The 22,609-nt window shown below is 42.3% G+C and overlaps 2 protein-coding genes across 6 annotated transcripts in view; one reads left to right on the top strand and one right to left on the bottom strand.

Annotated features, from left to right (window-relative positions):
* Window positions 1-9,710, top strand: part of CDK17 (cyclin dependent kinase 17) — a 224,508-nt gene extending 214,798 nt beyond the window's left edge. For all 4 annotated transcript variants that reach the window (XM_069764460.1, XM_069764463.1, XM_069764462.1 and 1 more), the window contains 3 exons: window positions 3,424-3,514; window positions 4,723-4,800; window positions 6,318-9,710. In XM_069764460.1, coding sequence (XP_069620561.1) covers window positions 3,424-3,514; window positions 4,723-4,800; window positions 6,318-6,355 — 207 coding nt within the window. In that variant the 3' untranslated portion in view covers window positions 6,356-9,710. The remainder of the gene's footprint in view (window positions 1-3,423; window positions 3,515-4,722; window positions 4,801-6,317) is intronic.
* A 4,600-nt stretch (window positions 9,711-14,310) lies between these two features.
* Window positions 14,311-22,609, bottom strand: part of ELK3 (ETS transcription factor ELK3) — a 78,569-nt gene continuing 70,270 nt past the window's right edge. For both annotated transcript variants that reach the window (XM_069764466.1, XM_069764465.1), the window contains 4 exons: window positions 22,397-22,605; window positions 18,018-18,830; window positions 15,983-16,105; window positions 14,311-15,280 (listed from right to left, as the gene is read on the bottom strand). In XM_069764466.1, the coding sequence (XP_069620567.1) occupies window positions 15,182-15,280; window positions 15,983-16,105; window positions 18,018-18,830; window positions 22,397-22,603 (1,242 nt within the window). In that variant the 5' untranslated portion in view covers window positions 22,604-22,605 and the 3' untranslated portion in view covers window positions 14,311-15,181. The remainder of the gene's footprint in view (window positions 15,281-15,982; window positions 16,106-18,017; window positions 18,831-22,396; window positions 22,606-22,609) is intronic.

Raw genomic sequence — 22,609 nt, forward strand, 5'->3', positions numbered from 1 at the left:
CTGCGGAGACTGTAGGCGGCATTATGGGGTCTGCAGTAAGGGCATCAGTAATCGGAGACCTGCGGAGACTGTAGGCGGCATTATGGGGTCTGCAGTGAGGGCATCAGTAATCGGAGACCTGCGGAGACTGTAGGCGGCATTATGGGGTCTGCAGTGAGGGCATCAGTAATCGGAGACCTGCGGAGACTGTAGGCGGCATTATGGTGTCTGCAGTGAGGGGACCAGGAAGCAGAGACCTGCGGAGATTGTAGGCGGCGTCATGGGGTCTGCAATGAGGGCATCAGTAATCTGAGACTTGTGGAGACTGTAGGCGGCATAATGGGGTCTTCAGTAAGGGGACCAGGAAGCAGAGACTGTAGGCGGCATAATGGGGTCTACAGTGAATCTATAAGCTTGCATATTGATTGTGTTATTTGAGGCAGGCTGGGGCATTTCTGTAGTAGTTTCTATTCCCCAAACAACCCCTTTAACTACAAAAAGAATCTGAATGCAATAGTGAGTGATATATGAAACTAAAGAGCAGAACAGGAATGCAAAAAGTGAATAAGTAATTTGTGTGCCAGTTAGTGTAGATGTTGCATTGCAGTTCTGTGTGTGCCATTCTCTAGATTGGTTCTGATGCGTTAGGGTATGTGTCCACGTTCAGGCTTGCTTCAGGCTTTGGTCAGGATTTTATGCAGGTAAAATCCTGACCAAATCTGCACCTGAGGTCACTGGCAGGTCACCTGCGGTGTTCTTGCGTGTTTTGCTCATTAAAGCAACATGCTGCATTCTGAAAAAATGCTAGTGAAAGATCAACGTGTGCATAACTTTAGAATGGTGCATGGGTAGGTTCCCAAACCATAGGATAACTAGTAACAAAACCCAGCACTCAACTTGTTGTGAAAAGGAGATTGGACACTTTATTATATCCCAACGTACACTTCAAACGTTTCGGTCACACATGTGACCTTCGTCAGTGACTGTAAAGTATACATCAAAATAATGCATCACGATAGGGTGCAAAAATAATCATAAACAATAAATGAACAATAAATAAAGTATATACAACATAAACATGGACAACCGTACATGTGTATGGCCTAAGAAAGAAATTATCGTATATATGGAACATATGTGGTAACTGAGAGCTATAGGATTATACTGGCACAGTGAGTGTAGAAAAATACATACCAAGATTTGGGATGATAAATTGGTATAGATGGCTATATGTAGCCTAGGGGAGAGTAAAAACATAGAAAAAAGAAAAAACAGGTAAACCCCAGTGAGGTGAGAGACAAAATAGGTGGGAGACTGTGGGTAAATACATACCGAAGATGGGAATAGTCTATGGATATTATAGGTAAAAGAGCGCTATCTATAATGGAAATAAAGATATGGCGAGAATAACAGTTAGCCATGGTGTGAGAAATGAAGACACTACGGTGGGAGGTAAATGTACTCGGCCTACCAATATTGTCCAGAATGCAGCGTCAATCAAGATGAGAGCCGCTATATGCAGTCTATGGAGAGTAGAGGGAGGAGGGAAAAAAAAGGGGGTCAAGGATTATATGCCATGGTCAGTGCTAAGTGCTAAGTAATGGCAATGTTCAAATACTATACCTCGTACAGAGTCAGTTCCGCGGTGTCCACCGCTGTGAGGGTAAAGGAGAACTGTGAGCCCAGGGCATTTAAGCCCGGAGGGCGGGATAACCACCGGAAGTGCGGGGGTTTGAAGGCGTCAAAGTCCCAGGAGGGGTAGATGTGACGCGCTATAAAGAACGGAGCAAACCGCACTAAGAAAATACAAGGGGCGGGCAGACTGGGGCCGGATATGACGAACCGGAAGTGAGGCACCGGACGTCATATGGGCAGACGGTATCACCATATTGGATGAGGCTGTATCATGTATGGACCGGAAGTAGCGAGCCGGAAGTGGGGCACCGGCCGATACCATGAAGTGTACCGTCGCCATCTTGAATGGGGCAGAGCTAATTAGTGCACTAATACAGAACGCAGCTCTGCCCCATTCAAGATGGCGACTGTACACTTCATGGTATCGGCCGGTGCCCCACTTCCGGCTCGCTACTTCCGGTCCATACATGATACAGCCTCATCCAATATGGTGATACCGTCTGCCCATATGACGTCCGGTGCCTCACTTCCGGTTCGTCATATCCGGCCCCAGTCTGCCCGCCCCTTGTATTTTCTTAGTGCGGTTTGCTCCGTTCTTTATAGCGCGTCACATCTACCCCACCTGGGACTTTGACGCCTTCAAACCCCCGCACTTCCGGTGGTTATCCCGCCCTCCGGGCTTAAATGCCCTGGGCTCACAGTTCTCCTTTACCCTCACAGCGGTGGACACCGCGGAACTGACTCTGTACGAGGTATAGTATTTGAACATTGCCATTACTTAGCACTTAGCACTGACCATGGCATATAATCCTTGACCCCCTTTTTTTTTTTTCCCTCCTCCCTCTACTCTCCATAGACTGCATATAGCGGCTCTCATCTTGATTGACGCTGCATTCTGGACAATATTGGTAGGCCGAGTACATTTACCTCCCACCGTAGTGTCTTCATTTCTCACACCATGGCTAACTGTTATTCTCGCCATATCTTTATTTCCATTATAGATAGCGCTCTTTTACCTATAATATCCATAGACTATTCCCATCTTCGGTATGTATTTACCCACAGTCTCCCACCTATTTTGTCTCTCACCTCACTGGGGTTTACCTGTTTTTTCTTTTTTCTATGTTTTTACTCTCCCCTAGGCTACATATAGCCATCTATACCAATTTATCATCCCAAATCTTGGTATGTATTTTTCTACACTCACTGTGCCAGTATAATCCTATAGCTCTCAGTTACCACATATGTTCCATATATACGATAATTTCTTTCTTAAGCCATACACATGTACGGTTGTCCATGTTTATGTTGTATATACTTTATTTATTGTTCATTTATTGTTTATGATTATTTTTGCACCCTATCGTGATGCATTATTTTGATGTATACTTTACAGTCACTGACGAAGGTCACATGTGTGACCGAAACGTTTGAAGTGTACGTTGGGATATAATAAAGTGTCCAATCTCCTTTTCACAACAAGTTGAGTGCTGGGTTTTGTTACTAGCATTCTGAAAAAATGCGCCACATGTGCGTTTTCACCGCAAAAACGCATGCGTTTTTTCCTGCATAGTGGAGACGGGATTTCATTAAATCCCCTCCACTATGCTGTAACATCTGGACGCTGCGTTTTTGACGCTGCTGAAAAACGCAGCGTTTCCTGAACGTGGAAACATACCCTTAAAGTCTCAAATGTCATTTCACCTTGTAAGTTGGATTGACCAAATAACAAATAGAGATGTATTTTCCTGCTGCCTACCCTTGTGTACATGTAATGCGGGGTCTTAACAAACCTTTTTTGTCTTGCAGTACGAGTCGAAGAGGAGGATTTCAGCAGAAGAGGCTATGAAGCATGCTTACTTCAGAAGTCTGGGAACAAAAATAAATAGCTTACCAGAAAGTAATAATTCTATTTCTAATTTGTTCTAATTAGATTTGAATTACCTAGAAAAAAAAAACTGTATTCTGAATTCTTCCTGACATCTAGTGATAATGCCTTATACGAAGATCACCTACCTGCAAGGTGGTGCCGCTCTGTAAATGTAGTAGGACCAGCACTGCAATAACATCCCAACAAAATTCCTTGTACATTTCACAGCCACATCTAATTATACATACACTAGATGGTGGCCCGATTCTAATGCATCGGGTATTCTAGAATATGTATGTATGTATGTATATAGCAGCCACATAGTATACTGCACAGGCCACAACATATTCTTGAATACCTGATGCGTTAATACAGTATAGAACAGTGGCCACGCAGTATATAACACAGCCCAAACACTATATAACACAGCCCACGCAGTATATAACATTGCCCACATAGTATATAACACTGGCCACTTAGTATATAGCAGTCATGCAGTATATAACGCAGCCCATATAGTATATAACGCAGCCCACATAGTATATAACACTGCCCACATAGTATATAACACTGCCCACATAGTATATAACACTGCCCACATAGTATTTAACACTGCCCACATAGTATATAACACTGCCCACATAGTATATAACACTGCCCACATAGTATATAACGCAGCCCACGCAGTATATAACGCAGCCCACGCAGTATATAACGCAGCCCACGCAGTATATAACGCGGCCCACGCAGTATATAACGCAGCCCACGCAGTATATAACGCGGCCCACGCAGTATATAACGTGGCCCACGCAGTATATAACGCAGCCCACATAGTATATGTGCTCACCACTCGATTGTTTCTAGAGGTGCTCGGTTACGCATAGAGTATCGCTAGCACTCGAGGCCCGCCCCACGTTACGTGGCTGTTATACGGCCAATAAACATGGCTGCGGCATTACCATGTATGGCAGGCAATCCTCACATGTTTTGTAGCTGTTAAGACCGCCAATAAACATGCCGGGTGGGGACATGAGCACCCTCGATACTTGATGCATACCCGAGCACCCCGATGCACGCTCGCTCTTCACTACTAACCACCTCCTAGCGTTGCCCAGGAAAGCAAGATTTGGAAAACAATATGGTAGATAGGTGACCAATTCCACAAAGCAGCACACCATGGGTTGTGAGTTACCCTGTGAGTTATACATTTGTTAGACATACACATTTTTGTCTTTCAGATATATCAATATTCAGTCTTAAGGATATCCAGCTGCAGAAGGATCCTGGTTTTCGGAATTCTTCCTATCCAGAAGCAGGTACGTAGCTTGCCTTAAGTGATTGGTCCAATTCTTGCCTGTGCCAGGACTGCATTTTACTACGTCTGCACTTACCTTATATGAGGGTACAGTTTCTTGAAGGAAAAAAAAAAACCTTTTTAAAGGACTTTTCTCTGGAAAACTCGTATGAGCAGTGCCCAAATTCAAAGAACACTAAAGATAGGGAAGCAACACACGCTTACAGAGAATTCTCAGGATGCAGATTTTGTTACAGAATTTCCGATACTCATTTTCCGAAGTTTTCATCTGTTTTTGCCACCGCTCCGGTCCATTTCCTGCAGTTTGTGACCTCCCTGCTGCTCCAATGTTTCATGGAGGTCACATCTCAATACAAGTCTGCCTCTCATAGGCTTGCATTGAGAGCTTGTGACATAACTTCTGATTTCCGGCTAGACTGAAGCTGCGCTCACAAGATTGCACCGCCAGACCGGAGCAGTGCCGAGAAACCATGAAGAGGCTGGTATATAACTGCGGGCAACGAACTTACATTCAAAGCACTACTCCAGCACTGAGGAAAAAATAATAAATACTCGAGTGGTGGTTTAATTATGACAAAGGCTAGCTGCAAAGTGATGAGACAATGGAAGACTTTTATGTACAACACTTTAGGGCAGTAGAATTTCCAAGACCAAGTCCTGTAGTAATAACCAACCATGAAAGTATCCAATATAAACAAAGGTGGATTTAGCGCTTAGTAGGTTACAGATGTGAATAGCGGTGTGGGCTGTATCCCATCAGGCAGAACATACAAGGTTGCTACCGTCCTGCTCCAGTTGATGGACTAGTCTCTCCCAACTGAAGCTGTGCATCTAGAAGCTGGCCGGGCACAACATTGGACTAACCAGTTTATACCCTTCTAGCCCACATGCTGGCAATTTAAGCTATGTTTCATAGTGGAAAAACATCTAGCTCCAATGGCGCAGCCATGCACTAATTCATGCCACTGGTAGTAAATGCAACATGAACCTAGGGTTCCCTTCTTATTTTAGGAAGACTGCACAAGAATTGTGATTAATATCTGTAATATCAATAACCTACTGAACAGAGTCCACTTATATCTTAAGGTTCTTGAAAGGAATATTGGACTTGTTACTTCATGAGCAGTGGTGAGCGAACGTGCTCACGTGCTACCACCTAACGTGTCATCAGAGTATCTTGGGCGTGCTCGGATAATATGTTGGAGTCTCTGCGGCTGCATGTTTTGCCGATGTTGGGCAGCCTAAACACATGCAGCCGCAGAGACTGGAACATATTATCTGAGCACGCCCAAGATACTCTGATGACAGTTCTTTGAGCATGTTTGCTCCTCACTGCTCATGATCTCGGAGTGTTAAATCTGCTCTTTCTTAGTGGCACTTTTTTCATATATGAAGGTTTCTGGTTCCTGAGATCTTGATAATTTCCACATTACCAGATACAAATCTACATCTCTTACAACATGATTGCCCATGGCGCTCATTCGCTGGGTGTAATATGTCTTCTGGTCTTGTTTGCAGGGCACGGGAAGAACAGAAGACAGAGCATGCTCTTTTAAGATGTTTTTCCTATCGGCTTCATACCACGATCAGAAGCTTTGGTGGCAACTCTTACTTCTGGTGGACAATGGACTGTTTGTCAGCTCTGACCTACTGACAGTGGAGTCATTTTATTTCAGGCCTGCATTTTTTTTCCTTTCTTCCCTTTTTTAATATATATATATTTGTTGTCACAGTGTGACGAAGCTTGTACAGTCGGTTTTGAGGTCTCCTCTGCTGTTAGAGCCAGTAGGTTACAGCTGTAAATGTGACTGTAGCTGCGATTCTGGTGCAGGCCAGGACTGAGACACAATGCGTCGTTATTTATTGCCGAATCAGTGCTGCTAAATGACTACTGTCCAAACATGTACCACAACAAACAGTTGAATGCCTGAAGAAGTTGCAGTGGCTTGATAATCTGTGAATGCATCATTGTTTTTTTTTGTTTTGTTTTGTTTTTTTAGCCCAACATTTTTGTTTCCTCATATTTTTTCTTTGTTTTAGTTTATTTTTATTAAATTGTATTGTTTCCATTAATGCTATTTTGCTTTGCTTGGCCTTGAAACCAGTGGACCATATGTGATGTTTATGCCGAAAGTCATAGTTTCTTCCCATCAAGGTATAATCTGCTAAAATATTTTGTAGGTGCACAACAAAGATCAATATTTTCGTGAGGTGGGAAATAATCAGGTCACCAGCAAATAGAGCTTATGGCGGAAAATAATTTTGCCTTGTAAATAATGAAATACTTTATAAATACAAAGTTCCAGAATATGCTTGTGGCATGATTACAAAAGAGCAAAATTAGTTTTGTATGGCACTTTAGGTTGTGTACCTATTATTCAGCTGTAGGAAGGGCATAAGGGCACATTGGGGCAGGTTTACTACTCATAAGGCGCTAGATTCCTGGCGTTCTGCTCTACGCTACATTTGTGCAGTGTACTAGGCTCTTGGGGTGTGGTTTATATGGCTCCAAATTTTCAAGAAAAAAAAAAGTTATGTAAACCGGTGTGTGGAAAGTAAGGTAAACGTGTCTAATCATATGGCAAATTTCTCAATCCGCATGAGCCACACAACCGTATTTCACGTTCCATGTATGGACTGGGCCGGCCGCGGGTCTCTGGACTCATCCTATCAGCCACAGATATAAGACTATTTGGCTCAAGAGACCTGTAATGGCTCCAGCATTGCAGTCCATACACAGACTTGGGAATTCAGCCTAATTAATCTGCCCCATTGTCTCTGTAACAAGTAGTGCAAGCTTTACACAATATTTTATGGCCTAGCCCGAGACTGGACAAGGAATGCCCCTTCATACACTTTTCAACTTTGGCGGACTGGAGTGTGTTATTTAAAGGGAGATTCTTAGGTTATGTTTTTCCAAATCAGTTGGAACAGGACCCCACTAATCCCTGAAACAAAGGAACGGTTCTTCAGAGGTGGCTCTACAGGATCACTGCTGTGCAGGGAACTGCAGCACACCTGGATACGTGCGGGAATTTGTGCAGGGAAAATGTTTAAAGTTGTGCTGCTTAACCAGAGTTATCCACCTTCATTCTGGGGATCATGGTGGTCAAAGCAGTTGGGACGTCCGCAGTCAGGAGTGCCTATCCTAGCAATATCCCATGACTTAGGACTTTGTAACACTCTCCATCAGCATTGCAGATATATCTGCGCTACATATTTCTGGCAAATACCGGGCACTCATTGAACTAAATGAATAAAAGGGATTTATTATATAAATGTATATGTCTGTTCTAAATACTTCGGAAGCTCCAACTGAGATAGGAAAACTAAGGAAACATCTAGTCCTGCCATACATCCTATCTAAGAACCGGTTGGCGGAAACATCTAGTCCTGCCATACATCCTATCTAAGAACCGGTTGGTGGAAACATCTAGTCCTGCCATACATCCTATCTAAGAACCGGTTGGTGGAGAACGCATCATTGTCCTTTGAATATATGATTAAGAGGCCTGTATTCTCAAGAAGATAGTTTACATAGGTTGAAAGTACAAAGGTCCATGAAGTTCAACAATTCTCGATCCTGAAATTCCCATGCTCACAGAAAACGATGGTTCCAAAATACTAGAAGCTTGTCGCTGGCCTCTAGCATCTCTAAATCATATAAATGTCATTTTCCACGTGTGTAGCACAACAAGGTAAATCATGTATGTCACAGCTCTCATGGCGGATTGCAGACAATAGTCAGCATTTATGTACCATGCAGTGTTAGTGCAGCAAAGATGCCTCACGTCGGTGATATAGAATAGGTACAATGATGGACCAAGACTACGAACACAAAACCCCACAGGTAATAACGAGGATAAAGCATTGTATGGAGAGTGAGGGTTTTACTCCTGGACGAGAAGATTATAGGGAGTCTTTTGGGATGATGGGCCCTGAAAGTGCTGATTATGGAAGCTGAATGTTGGTGCCATTCCTCGCCCTCTGATCCAATCCTACACACTATGAAATGTAATAATGGGGCCTACTCTGTAGCGAGACCACTAGGGCTGCTAGTCTGAGGATATCTGTCCTGAACGACTTATGAAGCATGCCTCGCACATCATTAAATGGGCAACCCATTGCAAAAGTCTACGCCCCTAACCAGTAGTCCTGAAAGTCCGAGGGCTGCGCCCCTAAAGCAAATTATTTCTGCATCACTTCTTTCCAATATTGGGATCTGCTTCTTGCCTTCATTATCTCAAATATTGCACTCACCTCCATCATACAAACCACTTTTTTTTTTCTCAGCATTTAACCCAGTGAGACTGTCAATCTTCCGAAAGCAGCGAGTGTCTTGTGAATGGACTGTACGACTGTGTTATGATAAAGAAACGTTAGGTGATATAACAGTATTATGTGACCCTCTCCCAAATTCTGGTTTGTTTTGTTTACTTTTTTTATTTGTGATTAGTGTTTGTGGAACCCGTGGGTTGTTTCGTTAATATAACCAATATAATATGGGGTATTTTTCTTCTGATTTAGTTAAAGACCAGCAAGTTCATGTTGACTAGCGGTGAATATTGGACCACTACTACTTTTCATAAATTGTAAATGGGTTTAATTTCCTAAATCAATCCATAGCGCTAACAAACTGCTGTTGATTAAAACTGACAAGCCTGTATGAATATATTGTACTTTTTGAAGTCTAACCTAACTATTCAGTGGAGTACAATGGTCTTGTTTTCAGTCACATGGGGACAATACAACTTTGTTGTTCGGCACTTTCCTTCCATCTGAATTTTGTGTACAACACAGGAATGTGTTCAGTTTTCTGGTTTATACTCCCGACACCCTGGTGCTGATTTCTACGGTGTTTTATAAAATTGTCCAGGTTGAAAAAAAATAAACTGGTTCTTAATATTTGAACATTTCTTTTTATGGTTTTCCAAACAGCATGTCACTGTGATTGCCTCAGTGCAGTCGGTAACCTCCACATTACCAAATAATTTCTCATCTGCAGCATTCCTTACATTACATGGCTCTACTTGGAGCAGATTCTGCATTTCTCCCTTTACACTGGCGTCACTATGTTGGCTGGATAAATCCTCCATGCACAACAGCTCATCCGCATTGGGAGACGTTTAGATGGATGATCCTGGTTTTGTAATTAGTAATTTGATTTTTGTTTAAAAATGCAAATATAGGGTGTGCGCACATGTTCAGTATTTGTAGGGGGGTTTTCCATTTGAGCATACCCATATGAGGAAGTTGTATAGTTCATAATTTTTTCTAGTACTGCACTCCTACCATTCTCATACTGCAGTTTTTGCACCATAATACAGCTTCTGGATGTTTTCTGTGTGGTGCATCCATGGGGCTACCTGACTTCTAGTGTGAGCTTAGCAGGGGGTCCTGTTCTTGACTACACAGGATATAGTTGTTCCTTTTTGCATCAGTTTTATATTCATTAAAGGGCTTTGTTCACATGTCCAGCAGTTATTTCTGGGGTTTTTTTAATCAGTTTTGGAATCACAGAAAACTGAAACAAAATGTTTCAGCACTGGACCCATTTACTTCAATGTGAACAAAAAGTGTTATTAAAGAAAATCTGTCAGCAGGTTTTTGTTGCTATGTATTCTGAGGACAACGTGATGTAAGGGTTAAAACACTGAATTCAAGGATGTGTCATCAGGCTTTGTGCCATTGTTTACTTACAATGGAGGTTTTACCATTGCCCTGCCTAGCTGCCTCATGCCAAGTGATCCATCTCTGTCCCATCTCTGATGAGCAGCTCACTGTCAGTAGCCTATGTACAGTCATGGCCAAAAATTTTGAGAATGAGACAAATATTAATTTTTCCAAAGTCTACTGCTTCATTTTTTCTAATGGCAATTTGCATATACTCCTGAATGTCAGAGTGATCAGATTTGCCCAGAAAATGAACTTTAACCCCCAAAACACATTTCAACATCATTGCAGTCCTGCCTTAAAAGGAGCAGCTAACATCATTTTAGTGATTGATCGCCAGCCCTGTCCTCATCAACACCCACACCTGTGTTAATGGATCAATCAGTCATGATTAAGTAAGAATAACATCACTGGACACTTTAAAAGGAGGCTGGTGCTTGGTATCATTGTTTCTCTTCAGTTAACCATGGTTATCTCTAAAGAAACACGTGCAGCCATCATTGCACTGCACAAAAATGGCCTAACAGGGAAGAGTATTGCAGCTACAAAGATTGCACCTCCGTCAACAATCTATCGCATCATCAAGAACTTCAAGGAGAGAGCTTCCATTGTTGTCAAAAAGGCCCCAGGGCGCCCAAGAAAGACCAGCAAGCGCCAGGACCGTATCTTAAAACTGTTTCAGCTGCGGGATCGGACTACCAGCAGTGCCGAGCTTGCTCAGGAATGGCAGCAGGCTGGTGTGAGTGCTTCTGCACGCACTGTGAGGCGGAGACTCTTTGAGCAAGGCCTGGTTTCAAGGAGGGCAGCAAAGAAGCCACTTCTCTCCAGAAAAAACATCAGGGACCGACTGATATTCTGCAAAAGGTACAGGGAGTGGACTGCTGAGGACTGGGGCAAAGTCATTTTCTCTGATGAATCCCCTTTTCAATTGTTTGGGACATCTGGAAAACAGCTTATTCGGAGAAGAGGTGAGCGCTACCACCAGTCTTGTCTCATGCCAACTGTAAAGCATCCTGAAACCATTCATGTGTGGGGTTGCTTCTCAGCCAAGGGAATCGGCTCACTCACAGTCTTGCCTAAAAACACAGCCATGAATAAAGAATGGTACCAGAATGTCCTCCAAGAGCAACGTTTCCCAACCGTCCAAGAGCAGTTTGGTGCCCAACAATGCCTTTTCCAGCATGATGGCGCACCCTGCCATAAAGCAAAGGTGATAACTAAATGGCTCATGGAACAAAACATAGAGGTTTTGGGTCCGTGGACTGGAAACTCCCCAGATCTTAATCCCATTGAGAACTTGTGGTCAATCATCAAGAGACGGGTGGACAAACAAAAACCAACAAATTCTGGCAAAATGCAAGCATTGATTATGCAAGAATGGACTTCTATCAGTCAGGATTTGGTCCAGAAGTTGATTGAGAGCATGCCAGGGAGAATTGCAGAGGTCTTGAAGAAGAAGGGTCAACACTGCAAATATTGACTTGCTGCATTAACTCATTCTAAGTGTCAATATAACCTATTGGTACTCATAATATGATTGCAATTATATTTCTGTATGTGATATAAACATCAGACAAACACTAATAAAAACCAGAGGGCAGCAGATCATGTGAAAATATAATTTTGGTGTCATCCTCAAAAATTTTGGCCATGACTGTATGTAGAGAGCCTGGTGTGGGTAGGATTAGCTTTCTCCGTTCTCCTTCATACTAAAACTCTGATTGTATCACAACTGCTGCATCCGGGAAACTACATCGTTGGATTCCGACATTATTCTGCTCTCCAAAATGGGGTTGCAAAAACCTGGTGACAGATTCTCGAAATGTCTTTAGGTTGCATCTATCTGCTATGTGGGTGGTTGTTTTTTTTTTTTGTTTTATAAAACATAATCTGCACCTTTTTTTTTTAAGCACTGAAGTCTCTAGGAGATGGAACATAATAGTCATCTGTTAATGATTAAACTGTTTAGCAATAAGCATGCCCAAAGCACTAGAGGTATACCGTAAGGGGATATATAAAGTCTACATATCAGGCGTGTAAAAATCCTAGAAGAAACCTTTTTATTTTTTGTATGTTTTGGGTTTGTTTTATTTTTACATAAAAACTTAGCATTTTACATACGTGTACAGTTTTTATATCCACTGGACATTTTTGATGCCTGTCACTTAATGAATCTAGTGCTCCTTACTCCAGCACACCCTGGATCAAGACTGCTGTACAAAAATACCAGTCTAGAAGAGTAAGCCCCCTTTTTTTTTTTTTTTTATGGTCAATTTTTTTTTGTATGGGTTTAGAGACATCTCTAGTAGAAATTACAAGCAAAAGCAAAATGGAATGTTTTTTTTTTAAACAGGTCAGTTTTGTTTTGTTTTTTTCCTTGATCTGTTGTAAAATGTAAACCAAAGCTACCATTCTTTCAGTTTTTGTTCCGTTTTATCACATTTTTTTTTCTATAAACATATATTATACTGGATCCATTACAAACTGATAATAGCTGGACATGTAAACTGAACCTAACCAACTTTTCAAAATAATAATGATGCAAAAAAAAAAATGAATTAAGCTGCAAATTGTGTTACAGTGCATAGCTGTTCATGGCGGCAGCCACTACAGGTGCTCCGGAGCTCTTTACCACTGTTCACCTTCACTGCGGTCATGGTGTGCATAGCTGTTGATGGCAGCAGCCACTACAGGTGCTCCGGAGCTCTTTACCACTGTTCACCTTCACTGCGGTCATGGTGTGCATAGCTGTTGATGGCAGCAGCCACTACAGGTGCTTCGGAGCTCTTTACCACTGTTCACCTTCACTGCGGTCATGGTGTGCATAGCTGTTGATGGCAGCAGCCACTACAGGTGCTTCGGAGCTCTTTACCACTGTTCACCTTCACTGCGGTCATGGTGTGCATAGCTGTTGATGGCAGCAGCCACTACAGGTGCTCCGGAGCTCTTTACCACTATTCACCTTCACTGCGGTCATGGTGTGCATAGCTGTTGATGGCAGCAGCCACTACAGGTGCTCCGGAGCTCTTTACCACTGTTCACCTTCACTGCGGTCATGGTGTGCATAGCTGTTGATGGCAGTAGCCACTACAGGTGCTCCGGAGCTCTTTACCACTGTTCACCTTCACTGCGGTCATGGTGTGCATAGCTGTTGATGGCAGCAGCCACTACAGGTGCTCCGGAGCTCTTTACCACTGTTCACCTTCACTGCGGTCATGGTGTGAAATAAGTCCGGCCTAACTGGAGCTTTCATGATTTATTTCTGGTTGCATGTTTTAACACATTTTTGTTTTGTTCTTATGTCTACATATACACTTAAAATTGTCATTTGATTTTAAAAAATAGCTTTACAAATAGTTTTAATAAAGAGCTGCATGCCCTAATAAATTCAGTTTTAAATTCCATCACAACAATGTAATGTTCTGCCACAGAGATTTCATTCAGACAGTTATAGAACCAGTATAGTGTCTGACTATAGTGTCAAGATGTGGGATTGTTCTTATAAAAGTCTTCTATGCTCCATTTTTACATATTGAGACACCCATCTTGATACCTGAATGGTGAGATGTCAGAAAACCGAACATTGACCCTCTGTATAAAAAAAAAAAAAAAAAAATGTTTATGCAATCATCTTTTAATGTAACTTTTTAACATTTTTGGTAGTTTGATGGGAGCTTTTACTTTGTTGAAATATTGTGTGGTGCTTGGCCAAGTACGGCCTGACAACTTCATCAAATTGATCAATTATTCCCTTTGTTCTTATACTGAATACTTTAGTTCTAATAATCTATTCCTTAGCAGTTACCGTGAATGAATGTGATTTGGGGAATTGAACATATTGATTTTTAATCTTTTATTTTTTTTTTAATTCCCTACAATGGAAACCATGTATAAGTCCATATTTCAATGTACATTTATAAAAGCACTAAATATAAACATTGCGGAGTACATATTTGGGGAAATGGGTACAGAAATTCATTCTAACAGAGGTATTTCTTCCAAAAGGTTTTCCCTTCCTAATGCAGGAAAAATATATATAAAACATTTACAAAATAAAAACGCAGAAAAAAAGGCACAGCCGGTTATAGTTTCTATACGCTCTAGTGCATAACATACATTTGTGGTGAGGAACTTTCCATCCATTTCTGATGCGGTTCGCATCGACTTTACATGTGAAATGACCAGTCCTCAGTACTATATAACACCGGTAATACATGATCAATGGCCTGCAGTTTAATACAAACAGAACTTCATTTTAGGAGACCTCTTGTGACTCAGATCTAACACAAAAACACTGGTAGCTACTTGCCCCCACACTTATCTATACATAGGAGACTGTTTAAAGTAGCCTGTGTCTTTGTAAGCCCCAAACTATACCATTAACCAGTCCAGAAGACCCACTCCATCAACTGGGCAGCTACCAACAAATCCAGGTACAGTTCATAAATGCAAGCCATCTTGTGCTTGGATAACCCAGTGTACGGTGCAGTTTCAGCTGTCTGTCCTGTGATGTACGTTTACTATCCAATAAAGAGATACACGTTGTAATGAAATCCAGGATCACAGGACAAATGGCGCAACGTGACGATTCTTCGGGTCTCTGCATCCTGTGTAGAGGAGACCTGCTAACTTCATGCCTGACCCGCTATTGATGATGGATATTCGAGTTTTTGCTGAACTAACCACATTCATAGCGCCATCAGATAACATCAGGACTTTTGAGAGTTCGATGATAGAAGCACTGGAGATGATGATCTGTCAAGTCCTTGAAGCTGTAATGGCAAATGACCGTTCAGCAGGTTTGGAAACTGGAAATAAAGAGAAAAAAAATAAACTTCTTTGAATTGACTCCCACATGTCGTTTCATTGTTTGGGGGGGGACAAAGTTTAAAGGGAACCTGTCACCCCCAAATTGGAAGTTGAGCTAAGCCCACTGGCATCAGGGGCTTATCTATAGCATTCTGTAATGCTGTAGATAAGCCCCCAATGTATCCTGAAAGATGAGAAGAAGACGTTAGATTATACTCACCCAGGGGCGGTCCGTTCTGATGGGCGTCACGGTCCGGGGCCTCGCATCTTCTTACGATGACGTCCTCTTCTTGTCCTCATGCTCCGGCGCAGGAGTACTTTGTCTGCCGTGTTGAGGGCAGAGCAAAGTACCGCAGTGCGCAGGTGCTGGGCCTCTGACCTTTCCCGGCGCCTGCGCACTGCAGTACTTTCCTCTGCCCTCAACAGGACAGGCAAAAAATACGCCTGCGCCGGAGCCACAGCGTGAAGACAAGAAGAGGACGTCATCACATGAAGATGGGAGGACCCGGGCCGGACCACCCCCCCAGGTGAGTATAATATGACCTCTTTTTCTCATCTTTCAGGATACATCGGGGGGCTTATCTATAGCATTTCAGAATGCTGTAGATAAGCCACTAATGCCGATGGGCTTAGCTCAACTTCCATTTTGGGGGTGACAGGTTCCCTTTAAACCAACACTCCATCGTGCTACTTGCACCTACCTGGAATAGGGTGTTTGGTCCTTGCAACCTGGCAGGACTTAATGGGGCTACAGGGCTGAGGCTGCTCCAGAAATGAATGCTGGACAACAGGGGACTGGGAGTTAATAACAGTCCATTGGGCGTCTGTAAGGCAAGGTTTAGATTTAAGCATGTCTATAAAGGACATCATATTTATTTAGAAGTAAATGAACTTTCTCAGTGACTGATAGTGTATAGAATTACATTATCTGTATCCTAAACCAAATTCTCAGCAGAGATTATTGTCACATGTAGCAGTAGATATTCCCTAAATAATTCCAGTATGGTGCCATTGGCGGGCTGTGATGTCACCTCACCATTGGGAAAATCCATTGTTTCTTCAGATTGAGATATAAATCTGATGTGGCATATTTTTAGCATTTCTCTAAAGCCTGCCATACCCAATAGATAGCAGTCTCTCCTAACTCCCCTATACACATGAGTGCTCGGCCACAGGGAGAGAATAGAAATCTGAAGCCAGACACCCCAAAATACAAAAGGATTGTCCCAATCCTTCTCTCCCTGGAGTCTGGACTTCCGTATACACAACAGATGATCATCCAGTCCTATCAAAATTGGTGGGTTTAGCCAACTTTCCTCTAATGAATATGGGAGGGCCTTAACGTTGTTACAGCATAAAAGAATCAGTTGCCGGAATTGGATAAGTATATCATAAAGGGTTTTCCATCACAGAAAGTAATAGCAAATAGCTATAGGGTTATAGGATGATTTCCTGATTGATTGGGTTCTGAAAATAAGTACTCTGCACAGCCAACGTTCTGGGGAGTCACAGTGTGAGAGGAAAGTGTGAATAGACCCTAGTAGCAGTCAGACACCCACTGATCAGGACGTGCCATCATTTGCTGTGATGAGAAAGCTGTAAAACGTATACAATGTTTGTAGTGCTATACGATCGGGATATATTGATGTCAATGAGAATTTTGAAAGCTCAAAAGGATTTAAATAGGGGACATCTACCCGAATACGGAACGATCTTGGGGAATCTTGCCTTGCGCAAGCGTGTACTATGGAGGACAGAGAATGAACCTCAATCCAATATTGCAGCCAGCATGCAGCCAGCGGGTAAGGAAAGGGTGAATCAAACACCCGAAAACCCCGCCTCTATGGCTGAAGATTGTTCCCTCCAAATTCAGGTGACAGAGTCCCTTTAAAGGATCTGTAATAGGGTCTCCCATACATTACTTCTAACTTAAAGGAAGCAATATTTTTAATTTTTCCCTTTCAAATCTACACAAAAAGTCTTTAAGATGACTAGCGCTGAAATCCATTCGCTATTTCATAGCTAGTCTCTGAGAAATATTGATTTAAGGGAAGAACAAGATGTTTTACGGAGGCGTATGATGCCACATGACCTAGGGGACTGTGTCTTGTCCAGGGACTATGTTACTATTTTTTCTATGTATAAGGGCTGTCTCAGATGTCTGTGATAATGGATCAGACGTCAGATCGCAATGCACGGGCAGGCAGCACATCTCCTGTGATAGTGTCGTACATTTCTAGGACGCTGTCACGCTTGGGTCAGGAGATGTGTGGCCAGCCTGTGTATTGTGATCTGACATCTGATCCATTATCGCGGACATCTGAGACAGCCCTTATCATGAATAGAACGGAGAACACAATGCTGTAGTGCACCAACAGTGCAGAATGAAATCGGTGTTTTAGCTCTTGTATTACATTATAAAGAAATGATTTAATTTATACGTTTATCCTACCGTATGTTGACCAACATTGTTATGGAAGAATGCATCAGTCTGAAGTGAAATGACTAAAGGAAGCCTCGCTGCTCTATTTATGTCACTGATGTCATGGAGCACTTAAGAATGGGTTTTCCTTTCGTGTACAGCCTTACACTCTGGAAACCTTTTATTTTTCTGGGGTTCTTTGTTACATTACTTTCTGAACTTTAGAGTAACATTAACTTAATATTTTTTTAGGTTATTGCTAATGTTTATATCGCTGAGGTGTTACGTTGTAGTGGTCACATAATTTATTTTACCTGAGCCGTAAAAAAAGCTGGAGTCAGAGATCCTGAAGGAAGTGCTGGGCTGTTGAGAGCAATTGAACCAATATCATTACTGGAAAGGAGAAGAGGTGGAGAACAGATTTCCAGGCCTTTGGGCTTCTTAGCTTTCGGAGGATGACAGGAAAGCTTTGCTTTAGAACCTGATGAGAGATTTAATGGTTCCATGGTGTCAGGATATTCTACGAAGAAGCGCCTTTGCTCTGCTGAGAAGGACAGATTAGGGGACAGAGAAGGGGATCGTGATGAACGTGGTGAAGAGGAAACACTCGCTGTGTTTGGAGATACGTGGGGAGACCTCTTGGCAGACAATTTTGATGATAAAAAGGCTGAGGCAGCTGCTGATTCTGAAGTTGAAGGCAGTGAAATTACAGGCCGGACAGTTTCTTTGTCCATTTTGTTTGTAACAAATCTTATAACAGTCCTGACTTCATCCATAGGACTTTTAGCTTCCCGTCGGTCTTCTTCGTCATCTTCCTCTTCTAGTTCCTCCTCTTCTAACCTTTCACTCTTTATAACTTTATAGTTATCGGATTGGTGCTGCAGTGAATTTATGGTGAAGGAGGAATATAATCCTGAGTTTATGTACTCGTTGCGGCTAGCATGCTTCAAGGCTGATAAGGTTTGCTTGTGCCGCTCATGGAGATCACTTGGGATCTTGCAATCGCTGTCCTGCAGCAATAGGCTATCCCTGCTCACCTCCACAGTGTGAGGGTCCATTTTCAAGATTTCTGGAAAGGATACAAACTTGTAGACAAACTTCTGGCCAATAACTTTTTTGATAATGTTCTGAAAAGAAAGATACAAATAATGAACTGTTAAATTGAATGAAAAACAAAACCTTTCAACCTCAAAATTGGACCAAGCTCTAAGACTCAGAAACAAGAAGCACCTGGTGCTGCCAAAATGTACGTGAAGTTAAACATGATAAAACAGAAGACGTTGAGAAAGCCAGTGGCCAGCCAACTGTTCTCAATGAATGGTCACTCAACAAGGGATAATATTACTACTATAAAAGGGTGTGATAACTCTATAAGAACCCCGATTTGTGGCATTTATAATACTGGTGTATACTAATGAGTGACTTTTGAACCTCTCATGCACCAGGGCCTAGGTATGACTTCTACCCCTGCATCTTCAATTTCCATGCCACTGCTACTACAGAATTGCCCATACACCTTAGATCAGTGTCCCCCAACTCCAACTCTCAAGAGCCATCAACAAATCATGTTCTCAATATTTCCTTAGTATTGCACAGGTGATGGAGTGATAACCTGGCTAATACTAAACAAATCTTGATAACATGATCTGTTGATGGCTCTTGCGGATTTGGGTTGAGGAACACCTCCTTAGTGGTCGGGTGAAAGCTGTATGACCTGTGGCTATATCTTCCCAACTCCACCAAAACACATACAGGAGCATCTCACAAAATTAGAATAACATCAAAAAGTTAATCCATTTCAGTTCTTCAATACAAAAAGTGAAACTCATATTACCGTATATAGAGTCATTACAAACAGAGCGATCTATTTCATGTGTTAATGTTGATGATTATGGCTTAAAGCCATTGATAACTCCAAAGTCATTATCTCAGAATATTAGAATACTTGATAACACCAGCTTGAAAAATGATTTTAAAACCCGAAATGTTGGCCTACTGAAATATATGAAAAAAAAACACCAGTATACAGGCAAAGATGCTTACCTGTTCAAGGCCTCCAACAATTGCACTAACCAAGGTGCAGCGGACCCAAATTAAGATGGCAAATACACATTCCTCATTGTAGGGTGGCTGCATTATCGGTATTATTGCACCTGGGTCTTTGCCTGTATACTGGTGTTTTTTTTGTTTAGAATAGTGGAGGTTTTTCCTCTTATGGTGTTTTTTTTCTACTGAAATATATGCTCAGTAAATGCACTCAATACTTGGTCGGGGCTCCTTTTGCATCAATTACTGCACTAATGCGGTGTGGCATGGAGGCAATCAGCCTGTGGCACTGCTGTGGTGTTAGGAAAGCCCAGGTTTCTTTGATAGAAGCCTTCAGCTCGTCTGCAATGTTGGGTCTGGTGTCTCGCCTTCCTCTTGACAATACCCCATAGATTCACTATGGGGTTAAGATCGGACAAGTTTGCTGGCCATTCAAGCACAGTGATACTGTTGTTTTTAAACCAAGTATTGGTACTTTTGACAGTGTGGACAGGTGCCAAGTCCTGCTGGAGAATGAAATTTACATCTCCAAAAAGCTTGTCTGCAGAGGGAAGCATGAAGTGCTCTAAAAAATTTCCTGGTAGACGGCTGCGCTGACTTTGGTCTTCATAATACACAGTGGACCTACACCAGCAGATAACATGGCTCCCGAAACCATCACTGATCGTGGAAACATCACCTTAGATCTCAAGCAGCTTGGATTGTGTCTCTCCACTCTTCCTCCAGACTCTGGGACCTTGCTTTCCAAATGAAATGCAAAATTTACTCTCATCTGAAAACACCTTGGACCACTGAGCAACAGTCCAGTTCTTTTTCTCCTTGGCCCAGGTAAGATGATTCTGGCATTTTCTATTGGTCATGAGTGGCTTGAGACAAGGAATGCGACACTTGTAGCCCATGTCCTGGATATGTCTGTGTGTTGTGGCTCTTGAAGCAATGACTCCAACAGCAGTCCACTCCTTGTGAATCTCCCCCAAATCTTTGAATGGCCTTTTCTTAGCAATCCTTTCAAGGCTGCGGTTATCACGGTTGCTTGTGCACCTTTTTCTACCACACTTTTTCCTTCCACTCAACTTTCCATTAATATGCTTGGATACAGCACTCTGTGAACAGCCAGCTTCTTTAGCAATGACCTTTTGTGGCTTACCCTCCTTGTGGAGTATGTCAATGACTGCCTTCTGGACATCTATCAAGTCAGCAGTCTTTCCCATGATTGTAGAGCTACTGAAACAGACTAAGGGACCTTTTTAAATGCTTAGGAAGCCTTCGCAGGTGTTTTTAAATTATTCTAATTTACTGAGATAATGACTTCTGGGTTTTCATTGGCTGTAAGCCATAATCATCAACATTAACAGAAATAAACACTTGACATAGATCACTCTGTTTGTAATGACTTTATAGAATGAGTTTCACTTTTTGTATTGAAGAACTGAAATAAATTAACTTTTTGATGATATTCAAATTGTGTGAGAAGCCCCTGTATATGTTACTGCTCCACGGGCAGCATGTATCAGGCACTGGCTGTATGATCTCAGGCAGGTATGTTTGCGAGGCTTCTCACTCCAGGGCAGCGGGTGGGAAGACACCGCCGGGGACTCGCTTGTCCGACTAGCCTCCAGCACATCTCTGTTCCCGGCGGCTTTTAAAGTATGTGTTTCTATGAAGCGCTGTGGCAAACATACTGTATCTGGCTGAGATCATACAGTCAATGCCTCATACATGTTTCCCCTGGATCAGGCAGCATGTATCAGCTGCCAGGTTCCCTTTATCTGTCATAATACGGCATGCTGATCCTTCTCACCTTAACATCATCTGTCAGGAAGCACACATACACCTCCGATGACGAGTCCCACCAACACAGACTATTATGTATGTGTATGGAGGCATTCTAGCCTAAAGGATGTGTAGCAGTACACTCCAGGCGAGAAGCACGGACTGCAAATAATGCTTATTATTACATTGTGTGGATGGGAGGTTTGCTCCATTTGGCATTATCACAACTTTGTACCGGTAAGCTGACATATTTCATGTCTCAATATACACTAGTTCTTTACTCACTTCTAAAATATATTTGAGCATCAGCTATATCACATAAATGTTACTTTATTTTTTGTAAACATAACTGCAGATCAGTCCAAAATCATCCCGTTTTGTGTCGCTGTATTTCTGTAGCCATACACTACTGATCAGGTGAATCCTATGATCTCCCTGCTGGATAACTACACATTGAGACAGATGTAATACCTTCCTAAATTTCCACAGCCGAAGACTAAAGAGACATTGGGCCAATCCACACTGTGTTCCGTGCTTCCTGATAACATTGATGCATCTCGCTAAATGTGTTAGTTTCCATACTCAACTTCTTTACACTAATGTTCTGCACCAAAATAACATTTCCTAGTATCTCGCAAATTGACTCCTTAGTTTTGAAGTGTCTGGGGAAAAATGTGACTAATGCCTAAACCTAAAAATGTGGTACTTCACATGTACACCAGTTGTTTATTTCTGGGCAGTTTGAGCCTTTGGGTTCTGGCAGGTTTTGCTTAGCACATGCCTCATTGTATCGTGTGCATGATTGATGCTGTTTATGGAACGTTCTGCTGAGCACAGTATAACCCTCTTAAGATGAAGCCACCCATGCGCCTACCTTATCGTAATAGTATCTGAGGGCACGGCTAAGCTTGTCGTAGTTCATGTTTGTTTTATTCTTCCGCAGTCCCCATAGCTTGGCCACCTCCTCAGCCTTGAGTAACTTGAATTCCCCATCGTTGGATGTCCAGCAGATAAGATGCTCATGTTTTTGATCAAGCAGCAATTGCAACAGAAACTGCCACAGAGTGATTGCACTCTCCATACCTAC

This window comes from Ranitomeya imitator, chromosome 4 (assembly GCF_032444005.1).
Source record: "Ranitomeya imitator isolate aRanImi1 chromosome 4, aRanImi1.pri, whole genome shotgun sequence".
In the NCBI taxonomy this organism is placed as follows: domain Eukaryota; kingdom Metazoa; phylum Chordata; class Amphibia; order Anura; family Dendrobatidae; genus Ranitomeya; species Ranitomeya imitator.